An 18,443-nucleotide genomic window follows, 5' to 3' on the forward strand; every position below is an offset into this window, starting at 1 on the left:
ATCTTACCTTTCTCCTCAATTTTGAAACCTCAAGCATACATTCTGTAGGTTTCATTATACTATTCAAATAATCAATCCAGAAGTGAAAACAGGAGTATGCATAATGCAGATATGAAATTCAGATATGCACTTGTGAATGCTGGTGATGGCACATGCAAAACTTCCTACATCGGGTAGAAGAAACAAGCTTTTCTGTTTCTCAGGACAAAGCAGTCTATTCTCCACTGGTTACAACCCCAGGTGTATAATTCCAACATTTTCATTCTGCTGATGCTACATAAAATGAAAAGTATACCCCTTCTTTGGATTTTATTTCCACACATATGTCCACAACCAGTTAAATAATGTTCTGTACAACTGGGGAAGAATATTACTATTTTAATTCTGATCAGCTTGTGATTTGGTCCAGTTCCCCTGTTTGCTTTCACTCCTGTAACAAATTAAATACAGGTAGAAAATACTGCAGGACTGTGTAGCAATATTACAAAAGAGGAACAAAAGTCAAAAAGGTAGAAATGCAACACTTTTTCCTGCACAGAAACTGAAAGAAAGCATCTCCACTGAACTGGAAGAAAAAAAGCACACAGAAGTCTGGATCTCCTGTAAAAGATGCTGGATGTAGCCTTTTCAGTTTCTCTTGGGAAGATTTCAAGTCTGGGCAGTATCTCAGCATTTGTGCTTCATGGCAAGCTGAAAAAGAAAGAAAAAGTTAATTAAAGGGAGCTCACGTAACAATAGCTATATCAAGTTAATGTAGCTAGTTTGGATCAGAAGAGTTTGTAAACCAAATTCGCCAAAAGATGTCTCAAATCTGTAACTCCTTTGCACACAGATATGCAGTCATTCCCTTTACTGTGTGTCGTGGTTTAAGCCCAGGCCGTAAATCAGAACCACGAAGTCCACTTCCCCCCCCCCACCTTTCTTCCCTCCGCTCCTGGAGGGACGGGGAGGAGAATCAAAAGAATGCAGCTCCCACGGGTTGAGATAAGAACAGTTTAATAACTAAGGTATAACACAAATCACTACTGCTACCACTAAGAGTAATAATGATAAAGGAAATAACAAGCAAGAGAATACAACCGCTCACCAACCGGTACCTCACCCCCACCCTGCCATGATCCAGCCCTTCCGGGAACTCTCAGTTCTACCTCCTGTGCATGACGTGCTGTGGTATGGAATACCTCTTTGGCTAGTTTGGGTCAGGTGTCCTGTCCCTGCTTCCTCCTGGCTTCTCCTCCTCCCTGGCAGAGCAGGAGACTCACAAAGTCCTTGGTCAGGGTAAACATTCTGACCCACAACTGAAAACATCAGCTTTATCATATTATTCCCAGGTCGAAAGTCAAAACACAGCACTGCACCAGTAGAAAAAATGACTGCTACTGCTAAACCAGGACAGTATCCACCCCTTATTCCATACCATTCACGTCATGCTCATATCCCACATTTTCAATATACCCTCACTCTCATTTCAGTGCACTGTTATCTTAGTGCACAGACCAATCCCTATAAAGCTGCTGAGTCCATTCGGTCCATGATGGTGGGCTCCATCCCTTGTAACAGTCTTTCAGAGCAGGAGAGGCCCATTGCAAAGTCCACCCCTCGATCATGAGTCCATCTCTATGTTGCATCTCTGCCCTGATGGCCTGAAGTGTCATGGGCCCATCAGGCCCAAAATAATTCACCCTCTCCTGCAGCAGTCTCTGCAACTTGTCGTTGGGGACTCCACACAGCTGCCTTCCATCTCCGATGCTTCCAAAGCACTGGAGGGGCCCAGTGGATTAGATACTCGCCCACACTGTCCCACACACCGTGACACTCATGGCTGTCCAGCCTTGGGGAAAACCTCTCGGTCCCCCTGTATTGTCTAAACCCAGACAAGACCCAAACCTGACTCTGCTTAACTCTCGGGATCAGACAAAATGGCCGTGGGTAGAACACACTCTGTGTATGTGCCAACATGGGGATCCCCATCACAATCAGCAGGCAGGTCCCAAGAGTACCCAAAGGCCATTCAAAACCTTCAGAACTCTCAAATGGTGCTGCTGTGCTTGTCACTGGGGCTAGTGTAGCTGTTGTGCTTGAAGGCTCTCTCACCACCAGCTTCTCTTTTTCTGAGTCCAGATTTTCCTCCTCTGCCTTGCTGGGAAATGCTGCGTGGTCTCCTGCATCCTCCTGCGGCTCAGGCTCACGGGGCTCGGCGGACGGCTGCTGGGCGACGCTCTCGGCCGCCGCGGGGTTGGGCTCGGCTGTGGGGCTCGGCTCCTCCGCCGCCTCCTTCCCCTCCTCGGCAGCCGCCTCCTTCCCGGTCTCCGGCCCCGCTCTTGCCGCCGCTTGGTCCCCGGGGCCCCTCTCCCGGGCCGCTTCGGCCGCCGCCGGCTCCCGGGGCTGCTCCCCCTCAGCTCCCCGCAGCCTCACGAAGACGGAGGCGAGGACGAGGGCCAGGACAGTGAAGAGCAGCGGGACGGCCAGGTACAAGTCCACGGCCACGTCCATCCCGCCCTGCTGCCGGAGCCCGCCCGCATTACAAGCCATTACCATAAAGTACAATGAAACAAGAACCTTAGCCCAAGGCCCACACTTGATAAACACTAACACAGCAAATACTGGCTCCAAGCAAGCTACGACATACAGAAACTGTGGTATCAAAAAGAACAACTTTGAGAGCCCATAAATCAGCATTGTGCCTCAGTCAGATCTGTTGTTATCTCAACCCTTCGTGCCCCATGTTGGGCGCCAAAAAGAACTGTCGTGGTTTAAGCCCAGGCCGTAAATCAGAACCACGAAGTCCACTTCCCCCCCCCCCACCTTTCTTTCCTCCGCTTCTGGAGGGACGGGGAGGAGAATCAAAAGAATGCAGCTCCCACGGGTTGAGATAAGAACAGTTTAATAACTAAGGTATAACACAAATCACTACTGCTACCACTAATAATAATAATGATAAAGGAAATAACAAGGGAAGAGAATACAACCGCTCACCAACCGGTACCTCACCCCCACCCCGCAGTGATCCAGCCCTTCCGGGAACTCTCAGTTCTACCTCCTGTGCATGACGTGCTGTGGTATGGAATACCTCTTTGGCTAGTTTGGGTCAGGTGTCCTGTCCCTGCTTCCTCCTGGCTTCTCCTCCTCCCTGGCAGAGCATGAGACTCACAAAGTCCTTGGTCAGGGTAAACATTCTGACCCACAACTGAAAACATCAGCTTTATCAGTATTATTCCCAGGTCGAAAGTCAAAACACAGCACTGCACCAGTAGAAAAAATGACTGCTACTGCTAAACCAGGACACTGTGATAGAAGGGCAAAGTCTCTCTTCGCTACGCTAGAGGCAGCAGGATTTATTTGCTTTCATAGCCATATTTCCCAATGTTCCATTATTTTGCTATCTGTGAGGACAGCTACAGCAAGACACTAGAAACAAAGACATGCCTAAAAGAACAATCATTTCAACTTCATGATTTGGATTGTGAAATACAATCAGAAATTCTAGACCTGTTCAGGAGCTCTGCCATTACATAATGATGAAAAATTAAGGACTGATTGCCTTTCTACCTCTGTAATTACTCATTATTTCTATTTCAAATAATTCAAAACTGTGAATGAGAGGGAGGGGAAAGAGCTAAAGTGACTTAAATCCTGTATAAAAAGTGTAGATAAACTGCAAACCAAGCAAATAACTGAAGTTCTAGACCCTGTATATTAGCTGCAGGTAACACCATGCTAACAAAGCTGAGATGAGAAACTCACCTAGAAATCAGACCTAGCAAGAACTAACTAAGAGCAGTTAAAATTTCCTCATTTACTACCAGTGAAAAGTTGACCAATAAATGACTCAAATTTAATTTGCATAAGCTTTTGGTGCTCAGGGAGTTCTATAACACACTCACCATGGTATCTGCCCCATTTGGCCTTCCCCCTGACCCTTATCCATCAACATCCAATCTTGTCACCATCATCAAGCTGCAGAGTCAAACCACACTCTAACATAACAGGACTACCCCACTGCCTCGTCTTCCTTGCCTATCCCTCCTGAAGAGTTTATAGCCATACATTGCAGCACTTTGACATTGCACAGTTGTGCAATTCATCCCACCATGCTTCTGTGATTGCAACTGCATCATAGTTTTCCAGCTGCGTAATGGCTTCTAACTCCTCCTGTTTGTTGCCTGAGTAATGTTCAGATACAGAAATCAATTTGTAAGAGAAATCTGTATCCAGTCATGATACTGTAGGGGTGAAAATAATTACAGGCTGGCATCTGAAAGTACAGTTACTGTTTATTGAAGGCAAGTATAAAGCAACCACAATCAGAACTCTGCTGACCGAAGTGCTCACACAAATACTATTAAGTTAAAATTGGTGCTTTTCTCACTGTCACTATTTTGTCAGAAAGTTCAAATTTTGCCATTTATGCAACACTCAGCTGGATCTCACTTTCCTGGTTTCACTGAAGTTAATAAGCTTTCCCTTCTGTACAAACAACATCTAAGGTCTCAATAGTAGCTGCCCCTCAAAGACTTAACCAGAAGAACATTAATAATAAACAATACTGTACTTATTCCTAAATGCACCACTAAAACCCAGACAACCCTGTTGCAAACCAAAGCACATCACCATAAACCAACAGTCTTCTCTAAACTAATATATTCCTGTGTGGCTGCCCCATACATTTTTGTGAGGTAACAGAAAAGGAATTGCAGGACTACTGCACTTCTAAGACACAATTCAAGACTTGGGGCATCAATACAGAAAATACTGAAAAACAAAACGAAACAAAAAAAAAACCTGTAAACCCTGTTTTACTGCATTATCCTTATGATCATTAAACGACAAGTACTTGCTCCCCTGAAACATAAAGATGTTATTTTCTTCTTAAAAAGACAAAACTCAGAGCACGTCTTCATCTGTGGAACTGCTGTTCTGCCCATGTGAAGAAGAAAGAGCAACACACACTACTCAAACTTTATTTAAGATTCATATTGGCTCATATATCAAGAGGCATGTTTCACTTTTGAACTCCTTACCAAAGCAGCACTCTATGCTTTATGCTAAAGCAGCAAACTTTTTGCCCCCTATCCTAGAAGCAGTGGTAGCTGCTGTTTAAGGTTGGTTTACTAAGTTGGCATAGTTATCATCACTGTGTGTGGGAGAAGGTGTTACTGATAGATGGAAGAGTCCAGGAGCAGGCTCGTGCCATACTCAGGCCACTAAGCTGAACTATGCTAAACTAAAAGGACCATGAAGTATAGAATTATCCCAGTAAATATTAAAGTAAGTTGTTTTGTGACATGTTAAAGACAACATAAAACAGAGGTTTGTATAGAACTGCAAGATACCAATCCAGGATTTCCTATTGTTAATGCAGTAGCCAGGCTTTTTTTTGGCGTAAGCATGATAAAGCCTAATGCATGTGTTAAGCAGCAAAACTATCAAACCTGCACGCTAAAATAGTTAAGCACATTCAGAAAGCTTTTACTTTTTTTTTTTTGAAAAACATTTTATCTGCTGTGGATGTGTTACACAGCCATCAAATCAAATGCTTTGGATGTTGAATTTCCATCAGAGATGGAAGTTCAGCACAATTATCCAATGCAGAAGCATCAGGCATAGTACTGTAATACCTTCCACCAAGCATAGAAAACATCCATACATTCCTCAGACAGAATAATTCCTCAAAATCCTCCTAAATCACATTTCCAGACATAAAAAGATAAATCTTCAGAAACAGACAGATAATCACTGCTTATCAAAGGGGATTAACAACCATTTCACTCTACTGCTGCACAAAGTATGAGTAATTGTGCCAAACAGTAGTGGGAAGATGGATCTGAAATAGGCTTCAGGAAACTGAAGACAGGTAGTTTTAATTCAAGCAGAAATGCAGCAAGCCTCAGATCTGCGCACAGAAATTACAAATCAGAAATCTGCCAAGTGATGAGGAAATGTATCAAGGAAAACAACAAGCTGTTTGTAAACAGTAATGGACTGCAATTCTTTCTAGAGCTTCCTCCTCTCGAAATAAAGGAGTTCAACTTTAAGCTGAGAGCCGTATCCCACCCAAATCTTACCTTGTGTGCAGTTTCTGCAAACTGCTGAGCACTGTTTTTCAGCTCCTCTGTCTTTTCTTCTGCTCGACCCAGCCTTTCTCCACGCTCATTCAAAGCCTGACTTGCCTTCTGTACTGCACTTGTCACACTGTCTGCTGCTGAATGGAGTATGCTGTTTCCTGCAATATCAAAAGAAGCTATTAGATATATGATTAGTATTCAATACAATTATTTTCATTTACAATGTTCCAGAGCTGATGTGTTTCCTGCTAATCTATCATCCAGTTGCATTTTGGAAAATGGGGTAAGTTATTGTTTTCTCATTCAATCCGTACTATTAGCAAATTACAAATAAGTACCATATGGTAACATAATACTTGAGAGTAGACATAACTTACTTACGTATTATTTTTTAAGCCTTATGCTCAAACATCATTTCAGGAAGCTATTCTATTATGCCAATTAAACCGTTCACAAGTGCACACAGCTTCTTCACAAGACTCTCACGTTAATATAGATGAACTTTCTTTGGAAGTTCCGCTATTTCCCTAGAGAATAAATGATTGACAGCACTGGACACACCTGTATGAAAACACCATTTACAACTGTACTCCAAACACTACTACCACAGTTATTTTACGCTGTTTTGATCTATCTACCTTTGACCCTTCTCCACGTGGGGCACCTGCCAGGTTTCATGTGACAACATAGTTTATTTAAACTTTAGTATTTAAAGTCCCACCAAGGCTCAATATCTTCTAAACCTTTAGCTCTATTGGCTTTACCATCCAAATCAGCTTAGCAGCTTCTGAGTTTCTTCTCTGGCACACAATGTAGAAGTTTCTTCAAGTTTTCAACAGAACTGTACTTCTACTCTACATTTATCTCTTTTAAATGCTAACCTTTGTAAATACTCCCTTCTATATTGCTTCTCAACAGAAGGGATTATCCTTTTTCTGAGCTGCTGCTGAATATTTATAATATGAACCACAGTACTACCTGAAAACTCTCCAGAGAAAGTTACATGTTACCAGTATGAACTGATCAGTATGAAAAATTATTTTGTCCTAGCCTTTAAACTTTGTCAGAAAAAGTACTAGTAAAAATTCAGCTTTTTGCAATACAGGAGCTCGCCCCTTGGTGTCTTCCACAAGCTTTCGAACTTAATGTACCATACAGGGAATTTGTTATCTAGGAATTTGTCGTCTAAACATATACAAAGGCACCGTGAGAGCCAGAAAAGAGAGAGTATTAATCACCAGGCAATGCTGTTGCTGACAGTTTTCTAAACTGCCCCAAATACTGTAACTGCACAGAGCCTTTTTTCACACTGCCAAAACCAAATCCGTAATGGTTTTAAAATGAATTATGCTGGTAAAGGTACAAAAACTAGTTCAACACATGAAGCTGACCCAAGCACTACAGCAAATCTGCTGTTATAACAAAGTCTGCTGTTCTTACGGATGTAGGAAGACTAGTGAAAATGAACATAAACCCACTGCTTTCATTGTTACTTTGAAAAACACATCTACTTCAAAAATATTGCCAGGTTAGAAAAATAAAACCAAAACATTAACTTGAAGGGTTATTTTGCTATTATGTTCATGAGGAAAAGAATAAAAGACCCATTCAAACTCATTTTACAGGTAATACTCCTTTCCTTAGAAACAGCAAACAAACAACAAAGAGCAAAACTGAAGGTTGCCTCAAGTAGCCTGTGGAACAACAGCACCAGCTAGCCATGCAGGAACTCTTGAGATGAAAAACTGCCTTAAAAATTCATTAAACTAAAACACTGCTAGTATCAAACTATGGAGGTGGGGGAAGGACTTAAGAACCTACACACAATGACTCACATCTGATGAGTCAATACTAGAAATACCAAGCAAAGAGCACCCTGACCCCTGTATACCAATACTGTTACATTTTTTATATCAGTAATTAAGAGACAGAAATGAAACTTCATCTTTCAAGTGGTCTCTCTTCAGACACTGAGGAGTCTGATAATGAAACCGAACAACTTTAAATATTGTACACTTTCTTACTTCAACATTTTTCAGTCAATTGCTATTTTTTTCATAATTTGCTTGTTTAAAGGCAAGTTCTTAGGAGATTATTTTGGCTTCTGTTCAGGTAGCTCTTTCAATAAACACATGTAACTGGGCAACACTGCACTGGAAACAGTTTCCATTTTTTGGAGATGTGATCTAAAGACTAACTTCTTGCATAAATCACTGCTAGTTTTCTTGTATGAGAGTTTTAAAAGCTCTCAACAATGGATTAACTGCTGTTTACAAGATCACAGAGCTTCTGTTTAACTCAAGAGAAGCTGGGCACATGGAGAGACCGATAAAAGCAAGCATTATTTGAAGACTGACAAATGTGCTGGGTGGTAAAAGTTAACATATTTTTGATCTTTTTTCAATTTCAACAGGAAATTGCAGAGTGATAATATTCTGTATTTTCTGTATTTCTGAAAATATCAGGATTTATAGCCAAGGATTGATATCTATTTTTCCACTTTCTTTTCAGCAGAGAAGAATGAACTTGGAAGTTTGGCACAACAACAGTAAATTTTTTTCTCTCTAGCTAATACAATATTATGTTCTTTCCAGGTAAGATCTGCTGCATTTTTCTATGGGCAGTGACTTGCAGAAGCTGCTATTGTGAGGCTGCTTTGGAGAACCTTTAGGATAATATTTTCCAATGGCAAGTTAATAAAACAATAGAAAAAAAAGTCTAATCTGTGAGCAACACAGAAACCCATGTATCATGTACTGAATTTCATCAGTGTATTTCTAGGGCATCTGTAGGCGGTTGCTGGTATGACTATGCCTTGTCCTTGTACTAGTACCACTACAAGAATAGCAACACACTGGATGTTTTGGAGAAGCATTCCTATGAACAAACCACCTTCAACCTGTAAAATTTTAAAGCTGTTCTTTAGGAGGTAACTATTGTGATTCAAGATTTCCAGAGAAGTTTGTTCCACGGGTGAACAACAAAAACACCTGAACTGCACCCACTTAGGTGTAAACTTATGCCAGCATCTCTTTCCTAGAGTCTGGAAAGACTGTTTTCTGCTCTTCTTAGTTTTTACTGAAGACGTGACAACTGCTGTTTAACCACTTCCACTCCCTCCTCAGCCCCTCCCCTAAAGAGTCTGAGGGATTTCAGGACTTCTCATCTACTACGTGAGAGATGCAAGTTCCTTAATTGAAGACTCAACTGCTTTTCACCTAGATCTTCTCAGAAAAAAGATTTTATAACACTTGCAAGATGAGATAAACACCACCAAAACAGGGGTATGGGTCAGCTGATGTTCTGAGCCATTTTTAGTAGGAAAGAACTCACAATGTTCCCAAGATGTTCAAGAGTCTGCGATCTCAAATTTTGCATGGCTACAGTCTTCACTGTGAGCAGAAAGAGTCACATGCTGTGTTGCTGCTTTTTCTAAGGTACATGGAGATCCATTTTTGGAGCACATGTATCTTTCTACAGCTCTGCAAAACAGATCTCAGAAGTCTGAAACTAATCAAGCTTAATACAGTGACTTCAGTTTAATTTTGCTATCTATAAAAGCACAGAAATATGTTGCTCATTTATTTTCAGTTACTTAAAGAAGTGCCTTAAAAATGTCACTTTATATTTTTTCTTCTGTAATACTTTTATCATCTGAATTTGTCTACCCAGCAGAGAAGACAACACAGATTTCCAAATCAATAGCTACAACTGTATTACAGTAGTAATACAAATTGCTAAGAAAATTAAACATTTTATTTTGAATTTGCTGTAGTGAAATACAAACCACTAGAATTAAACTCCCCTCTCCCCTTAGCAAAATCAATTAGTGACCTGTATAATTATACATGACATTAATGGGGCCCAAAGAGGAAGAAATAGCAGAAGGACAGCTGCCCCTTGTGCAAGTGCTTCAGACCAGTGATTCTAGCACTGTTACTTGCTTAGGGACACAAAACCTGAGAGAATAACACATTACAGGAAGCACCACAGCTTCTCTCACACTCATTTTTACAATTTTGCTCTTAAAATCACCAGCTATATCAAAGGGTCTTGCATCCCATGAAAACACGTGACATGTCTTTAGGCCTTTTACCATGCACAAGAGAAAAGGACATCCTTAATCCAACATACCCAGTACCTGAAAGATACAGACATATTATCATCAATTAGCACGGGAAGTGGTATGTTTGTTGATGAAACTAACTGGTGTTTAGAGACTATTTAGTTTGCATAACTTGTTTTATCACACATTCATTAAAGGTTCATCGCATCCTCCATTAGCCATATCAAACACAAGGATTTATTTATACATTAGTGATAAGAGTCTACATTGACTAATTTGTAAATGCAAGCACTCACTTTTTAATTCTATATGCATTAATACAGCATTTAGCAACTACCTTCTTCTGAGAAGGAAGTAAACACAATTAGCTATGATAACTGAGAAGTTCCATCTATCATGATTTTTTTTAAACAAAAATGTGTCCACTGAACTGCATAAAACTGGACCTGTGTCACTGAATAAACGTTAATACCATAATGACAATCAGTAATAGTATAGACAATCGCATAGTAATTATTCTAAATGTCTACACATACTATTCACATTCAGATATACACTGGTGCCACTAAAAGTTCAACAGAAGTTTGGAAGCATTTTCTGTCAATAAAAACAATGCTTTTTTTCTCCTTCTCTATTTTGTGTTTTGTTAACTGCCTGTGCACTCTTCACATAAGAACCAAAAGCACTGAACAATTAAAATATCAACAGAAAACTAAAGGGATCTAGGGAGAAGAGAAAGGTGCTGAACAGTTAAAAAGAAGATATCCTTGTGAAAGAAGGAAGCATCACAGAGATGGTTTTGTAAGTGTGTCGCGGAATGGACTCAGTCGGAGATCAATGTGATCAGACAAAGCCATTTTCAGACAAAGTCATTTATTATCGAAAACTAACTCTTTATATACTATTTCTTAAAGTTGTCTTCACTAACTTGGCACATTGTGATTGGATACATATCTGTGTGGCCCTTAACAACTAACATATAACTGGTTAAGCACAGGTGTGAGAACCTGACCTTCAAAGTTTTCCAAGAGTCCTCAATTTAGCAACTCAGTAAATTCCAGCTCCTTCTTATCTTGCTGGGATTCTCACTCCCAATGTTTCGCTCCCATCCTCCTTCATCCTTTGTTGTTCCTTAGTTCATGTCGACCTTCACGTAGGCACCTGCTGATCTGGGCACATAGCCGTTCTTTGCCAGAAAATCATCCACATAAGTGGGGATGTGGTCTGGAGAGGAGGCTATATAGTACAGCACTATTTTTCCTGCCAGATTATTTCAAAAACTTACTGAATAAACAGTTTAAATTGACAAAAGCCAAATATGGGGAAAACAAACAAACCCCCAAAAAACCCAAACAACGCCACACTAGGAGGGGAAGAGATCAATATAAATTCTGGATTTCTGCACAAAGAGTAGTGAAAGAAACCTTAAGACTGTATTTCTAATTATAGCTAGGAATGAAGATTGCTTTCTAGTTTCTCTTATCACTCCTCAAAAATGGATGTGACAAAGATAGAATACAGCTTCAAAAGGGAATTCTGAAAATAAATTACCTTTTCAATTTTCATCTAAAATTAATGAAGATCCTTTTGACAGATCAGCTTTAAATTCTTTTGTGATGGTATTTTTCTAACCCTTCATACCAATTATTATTAATGTACTCCATATACATATATAAAAACTGATTAAATTATAAAATTACAAAGAAAAAAATGCCAGTTTTCTAATATTTTGATCTTTCAAACTTCTTACTGGCAAGTTACCTAAGCATGGAAAAAATGCTCAAGATAACTATGGTTATTTAAGACAAAAAAAAAACTTTTATTGTACTTCTGAAGTTCATTCAGAAACGGATGTATTACCTTTAAAAATCACAGAAATATTTGACCTGAAATTACTGTTCATTTCGTAGGTCTCTCTTAGCATTTCATCCTGTCATCCAGGCTGTTAAATAGTATGGTCCTTGGTGCTGACTTAAAAGGAATGCCAATAGTAACTGGCTACCATTCTCTTGACTATTCCCCTTGGTGTCCACCCACCAAGTCTCTAATTCCCCAGCTTTGCTATGATGATGCTAGAGGACAGTGTTGAATATCTTGCTGAAGTCAAGAGAAAGGACGTCTGTTGCTCTCTCTTCCTCCATCAAGCCAGTCACTTCATCATCACAGATGAGAAGCTGGTCAGGAACAGTTTGCTTTTAACGTATCTCTGGTGCCAACGCTCCTTGCTCTCTGCTAGAAAGGTTTTTCACAAGGATTTGCTCAATAGCCTTCAGAAGATAAAAAATATATTTCAAGTTAACTAGAAATTGAAGTTTTCAACACAGAATTATAACCTGGTTCAAATAATTGTTAAATATCAAAGCTTCTCTATGGATGCAAATAGAATTCAAACTCATGAAAACCTCATTTGATCTTCAGTCCTGCAAATAATATGGCACTTCTTACTTGTCGTTAACTTTCAAATTTCAGGCTTGATAAAAATTACTACAGACCTTTGCATGTCTGAAAGTGGTTTGGGGTTTCATAGTCTTGTTGTTGTTTGTTTGTTTTCTTCTTTCTTACCCACCTCCATCCTGTTTTTCATAAAAGGTTTTGAAAACCAACCTCCCATAATTACTGCACAGCAAAGTTCCACAGTATTTCCTTGATACTAAACTCATTCATTGCTGCTTTAAAAACTTCCAATAGACTGAAGAAGAAAAAAAAAATCATTATGGCAGCTTGTATCAGTCAAAAATTGGTTTTGTTTTTTTTTTTTTTTTCTTAATGTTCTTTTCTGTCTTTTTATCAGTGAAGGGTTGCTATTTTAGCATTCTATTTCTGCTAAGCTCTCTCTCTGTCAGAGAGAGCCTGCTATGCTAAACCTGAAGGCACTCAAGCAGCAGGAAACTGAGAGGGAAGAAATCCTCTAGTGTGGGCTGCTGTGTGGGAATCTGTACTTGTTCCAGCTAAATATCTCCACTGGCAGTGCTGATGAACAGCTTGCAAGTAATCAGGCTCTGCGATCTGCAGCACATGAAGACCCCTGAAGCAGGCTTCCCTAAACCTCCCTGAATCTACTAGGGTACAAGCAGCCCCATTGCAAAACTTCTCTCCATGTTTAAGGATGAGCCCTGGGATTTGCACCACAGGAAAACTGAAGTGTTTCTGAACACAGCAGAAATCAGATGATTCCTACAACATTATTTTGTACTCGCAAAACCTAGAACTAGTCACAGGATGCCTCAATCCTGAGTTACAGTTACTAGTGCTTGCCAATAGTAACACTTCATATGCCCACATGACTTCAGTTTAGTTTCACTTTAATCAATCTAGCTACAGGTAGAAATTTACTGAAGTCAGCATTTTAATATTCTTCAGACAACCTTCCCTTTAGGACTCTCTCTCCAAAAGCACTAGAAATTGGTGATTCTGTCTGGCAAATAAGAAGTGATCACTGCTGCCAAAGACAAAACAGATTTTGGTCTGATCTGGTTTGAATGATCATTAGGTTCCAAGAAAATTCTTGAAGATGTTGTTTAACAAAAACTGATGGACATTTAAGAAAATCACAGCAATCGGCATATTCAGAAAAGGCTGAGAACAAGGTAAATGTATAGTGATAGTTATCTAGCATCTTTTCAAAATCTCCATGTCTGTGGCTTTTTTTGTTTATTTGTTTGTTTGTTTGATACCTTTCAGACATTTCTACCAGCAGGCAAAATCCTGTATTTCCTACATCTCTTCATTAGCACAAGCTGACGTATCCATTCAAATTCTACTCAAAATCAGGATTTTTTTCTCATAAGAAATATTTAAAAAGAGGAAGCATTTTATATAGGATAAAAAGACAGTGACTACTATAAAGAGTTGTATTTAGTATTGAAAAAAAATCTATTTTGAATGAAAGCCTGTGGTGGGTTGACCCTGGTTGACAGGTATGACCTCACCCAGCTGCTTGCTTACTCCCATCCCATGGGATGAGGGAAGAAAATCAGAAGGGCATAAACAAGAAAACTCAAAGGTTGAGATAAAAACAGTCTAATAAGTGAACGGCGAGGGGAGGTAATGGGACACAGGGACAAGGACAACTCACAACAAAACAATGGATGAAATGATGGGAAATGATGGAAACAATGGAAAAGCAGTCACTCACTACCAGCTGCCCAATGCCCAGCCAGTCCCCGAGCAGACCACAGTCCCTGAGTAATGGCTACCTTTTGGAAAGGTAGCTGCCCCCTAGTTCTTACTGCTGAGCATGCTGTTACATGGCATGGAGTACCTCCTTGGTCAATTTGGGTCAGCTTCCCTGGTTGTGTCCCCTCGCAGTCTATTTGCTGGGGGCAGGCAGAATGAAAACCTGAGAAGGACTTGACACTGCATAAGCACTGCTCACCTAAAACATGGGAGTATTATCAACATAGCTTTGGTTATGAAAAATACAGCAGTATATTGGCCGCTATGGAGTAAATGAGCTCCATCCCAGCCAAAACCTAACTAAACCAAAGCTTAATTCACATTTTCCCTGTCAAGGCAGTCCAAAGGGCTTCCACATTTCCAGATGAATTTTTTTTTTTTTTGTTTCAAATGTAATTCACTGAAGTATTGACACTTCTTTTAGCATAAGCCCACACTAGAGAATTTCTTCCCCCTCAATTTCCTGCTGCTTGAGTACCTTCAGGTTTAGCATAGCAAACTCTCAAATCAGCTACCTGATTTGGAAGTGCAAATCTGTTGATACACTGTCACAGAATCATAGAATAGTTAGAATAGAATCTTAGACCTTAAGATCATCTAGTTCCAGGCCCTCTGCCATGGGCAGGAACACCTCCCACCAAACCGTGTCACCCAAGGCTCTGTCCAACCTGGCCCTGCACACCACCAGGGGTGGAGCATTCACAGATCCCTTGGGCAACCCATTTCCGTGCCTCACCACCCTCACAGTAAAGAACTTCTTCCCTGTATCTAACCTGAACTTGCCCTGTTTAAGTTTGAACCGATTACCCCTCGTCCTATCACTACTGTCCCTAATGAAGAGTTCGTGTTTTCCATGCCTCCATTCTAGCACGTTAGTACATTCAGTTTCTCAATAAGATTTAACACTGCTTAACCAGAAGCAAAATCAATAGCATTGACACAGTGAGTGTAAGCAGTACCTTTGTTTAGAAAAAAACTGTGTTTTATCTTCAGGGCATGTTGGCCTAACCTACCATTAGTCCAAGGCTTTCCATCACTACTGTAGCTTCACAGATGATCATAAAGGTTATAGGACAATTTTGTTCTTCCCCTCCTTCTATATCACATTCACCTTCCTGCCAAGTGATTGCTACACATCCTTCCACATGTATTGGTGTGCTGAGGGCCTCATTCAGGAGCTATTTTAAATAAAAGAGGAAACTGCTGCTAAAAAGTACCAAACAGATAAAAGCTTTCTGACCTCTCAAATAGCCACGCGAGAGCCTTATTAAACAGCTCAAGTCAGTAAGCAGATTACAGAAACAGTATTTCTGTGACTATAATCCTATAATTCCCTCTTACAACTTTCCTGTTACAATTCCTGTATCACATGAAGTAAACATTCTCTAGATAATTTCAGTATTTAAATTATCAGCCAGAAAGGATGACTAAGTGATGTGAAAGTCAAAACATACATAGCAAGTAGTATCTTTACTGGATTTATTAATTATAATTTTGAAATGCTTGAACCTGAATTTAAATCTGAACATCAATTTCTGTATTTATCTTTCAAGGATAATGTACTTCCCAACTTAAATTTGAACCTTAAAATCTAGAAGTCTCCTAGCTCAGCCTGGACTAGAGGATTTCCATGGACTTCTGCCTTCTTTGAAAGTAAACAAAACACATGTAGGTCTTTGTACCTAAATCTGGAAAGTTTATAACCTTCAAAAGAAGCATTAATTACCAAAGTCTGGTGACTGTTGTGATGCAAGTGGAATATATTCTGCACTTAATGCGTGATCAGTAAAAGCTAAACTAAGAGTCACTGAACTCTCAAGTCATGGATCAATCTTCCACCTTCATAAAAATCTGATTCTGCCCAGGAAAATAACACAGGTTTCAGGGTAACAACTGATCTCAAATTAAGACTCATTACACTAGTTTCCCCTGTGGGGTAGGCAATTTCTTCCAACACAAATGAATCTTTTAATACTCATTAATGCGAATAGCGGCCAAGAACAGCTGTGAATAGAAAAATGCAGGCAAATACTGCGCATCATTTTGAAGCAGAAACACTTGTAGACTAAAAATCCATCTGATCTGTTATTTTGTCCAAAGCATACAAAACAAATAACATAAAAAAACCCCCAGTATATTATAAGCATTCTTTAAACCTCTATAAACTTTTAAAATATGACTCCATTTTTTTCATTCTTCCTGATTTGCAACATTTGAAAAGAAGCCTATAACATGAATTCTAGTAATTTAGAACATTTTATACTGTAACACTATGTTCTAATATAATCCTAGTTTGACAATTCATTGCTTTTGATTTTGTTATTTACAACTGCATACAAAGTCTTTTTACATATCTGTAATCTTGTACTTTTCAGTCCAAAAAGAGAGCCAAGTTTAACATATCTCAGTTCTCATATGAGGAAAGAGCATATTTTATTCCTGCTACTAGTCAAGTAATATCTATACCATGGGAGTTAAACAAATGCTTCTAAGTTGCTTCTAAGAATAACAGAAAAAAAAACACCTTATAAACCTTAACATTATACTTTTTATTAAAAGGTCCTACTGATTATCAAGAATGCAGGAAGTGAAATGATAATCCTAATTGTTTAGCCGCAAACCCCTCATCAGCAAACAACAAAGCAAGTAAGCTTTATTGACAACTGAGATCAGTTTCTTCCTCTCCTTTCACTGGCCATGTCAGCCCTTTAGATCTGCTAGGTACAGTACACTTCTGCACCATTATCAGCAGGAACCCTGCAGAGCAATCATAGGATCCAGGTGCTCACTGAATAACCTAGAGACGAAGTTCATAGTGAATGGAGCTGCAATGGTTCCTGAAAGGTGACAAGGGAAGTCTGAAAGATACTGACTTAACTCAGCATGAGTGGGAAGGACATACTACTGAAACCCTGTCCAGGTCAGAATAGCAATGACTTTCCGAACTGCAAGCTTAAGTCAACACTTGAGAGAAGTCAACCTCCATACTTTCCTGGCCAAATTCAAAACCAGCTTTAAAAAGCATCCTTTCAGCACTAGCCCTTTAGATGGGAAAGGAGGGGAGGAGGAAACAGAAGACAGAACACTGTTTATATAGGAGTACGAACTGAGGATATGCACCGGTAAGCAGAAACAGCAAGGAGCTAAGGTTCTCATTTTGTATTTTTGTCAAACGTAAATAAAAGCTAAGAGGGAAAAAAATACTTTGATGTTGCATTTTGTTAATAGTCTGGTAATAGAGAGAGAATGGAAAATATTACATAGATCCATCAACTATGTATTATTTTAATGAAAAAAATTTCTAACAGAATGCAGAAATCAGACAAATGTCTTCACAGAAGTTTTTTGTAGCCCAATAGCAGCACAGGATCTACTATGACTAGCTAGTATATTTGGTCTTTCAGTAGCTTGGATCAGCTTCTAACCTTCAATAATGGGAAAGTTAAGTCATTTCAGGGATTGTCATTTCAGATTCAATTCCACCCCTGGGAATCAAAATAGTGGTGTCTATACCAAGCCTCTTCTCTTAGGATGTTCTACAGCTGCACAGTTGTAATGCAATGCATTAAAATCTACAGTGAGTGAAAGTGATGTAGGTCCACTCTGTTTTGCATTTTATGAGTTTAAATACTGTGAAGAGGAAGAAGTATAGAAAAATAAATAAATTCTATACTTAGAAAATTACAATCATACCACAATGGGCATTCTGAAACAACCCTTCTGTAAGTAATTCTGAGCAGCCAACACCCCAGTACTTTGGTCTAAGTCATCAGGACTACAAAAAATGTTCAATTTCTTAATGTTTTATACTAAACAACAATGCTAATCCATGAAAACAAATTGTAAAAATATTATGTCATTGCAACCAAATTTTATGCGTTATTTTTCAAATGGCTTGAGTAGCTTCAAGTAATTTTCTTATTTATTTGCTACCTAGACTGATCATCTGTAACTCTGTATTTTAAATTTACCTCTTCCAGGTTAAAAATCTAAACAGTTTTGAAGCCTGGGTTAGGAGGTTTTCATATATATATGTATGTGTGTGTATATATATATATAAAAATACATATGTTAATCTGTAGACCAGATGAAAGATGCTAGACACTCTGAAACTAACTTTTCCTTCTAAGTCAAAG

The 18,443-nt window shown here is 39.3% G+C and overlaps 1 protein-coding gene across 3 annotated transcripts in view; it reads right to left on the minus strand.

Moving 5' to 3' along the window:
- Positions 1-666: 666 nt before the first annotated feature.
- The window catches only part of STXBP6 (syntaxin binding protein 6), a gene marked incomplete at both ends in the record, with an annotated part of 79,537 nt that continues 61,760 nt past the window's right edge, over positions 667-18,443 (minus strand). For 2 of the 3 annotated variants that reach the window (XM_080619972.1, XM_080619970.1), the window contains 2 exons: positions 667-690; positions 6,066-6,223. In XM_080619972.1, coding sequence (XP_080476098.1) covers positions 667-690; positions 6,066-6,223 — 182 coding nt within the window. The remainder of the gene's footprint in view (positions 691-6,065; positions 6,224-18,443) is intronic. The other variant, XM_080619971.1, reaches the window with a different exon arrangement.

This window comes from Psittacula echo (genome assembly GCF_963264785.1).
Source record: "Psittacula echo genome assembly, chromosome: 5".
NCBI classification, from domain to species: Eukaryota; Metazoa; Chordata; class Aves; order Psittaciformes; family Psittacidae; genus Psittacula; species Psittacula echo.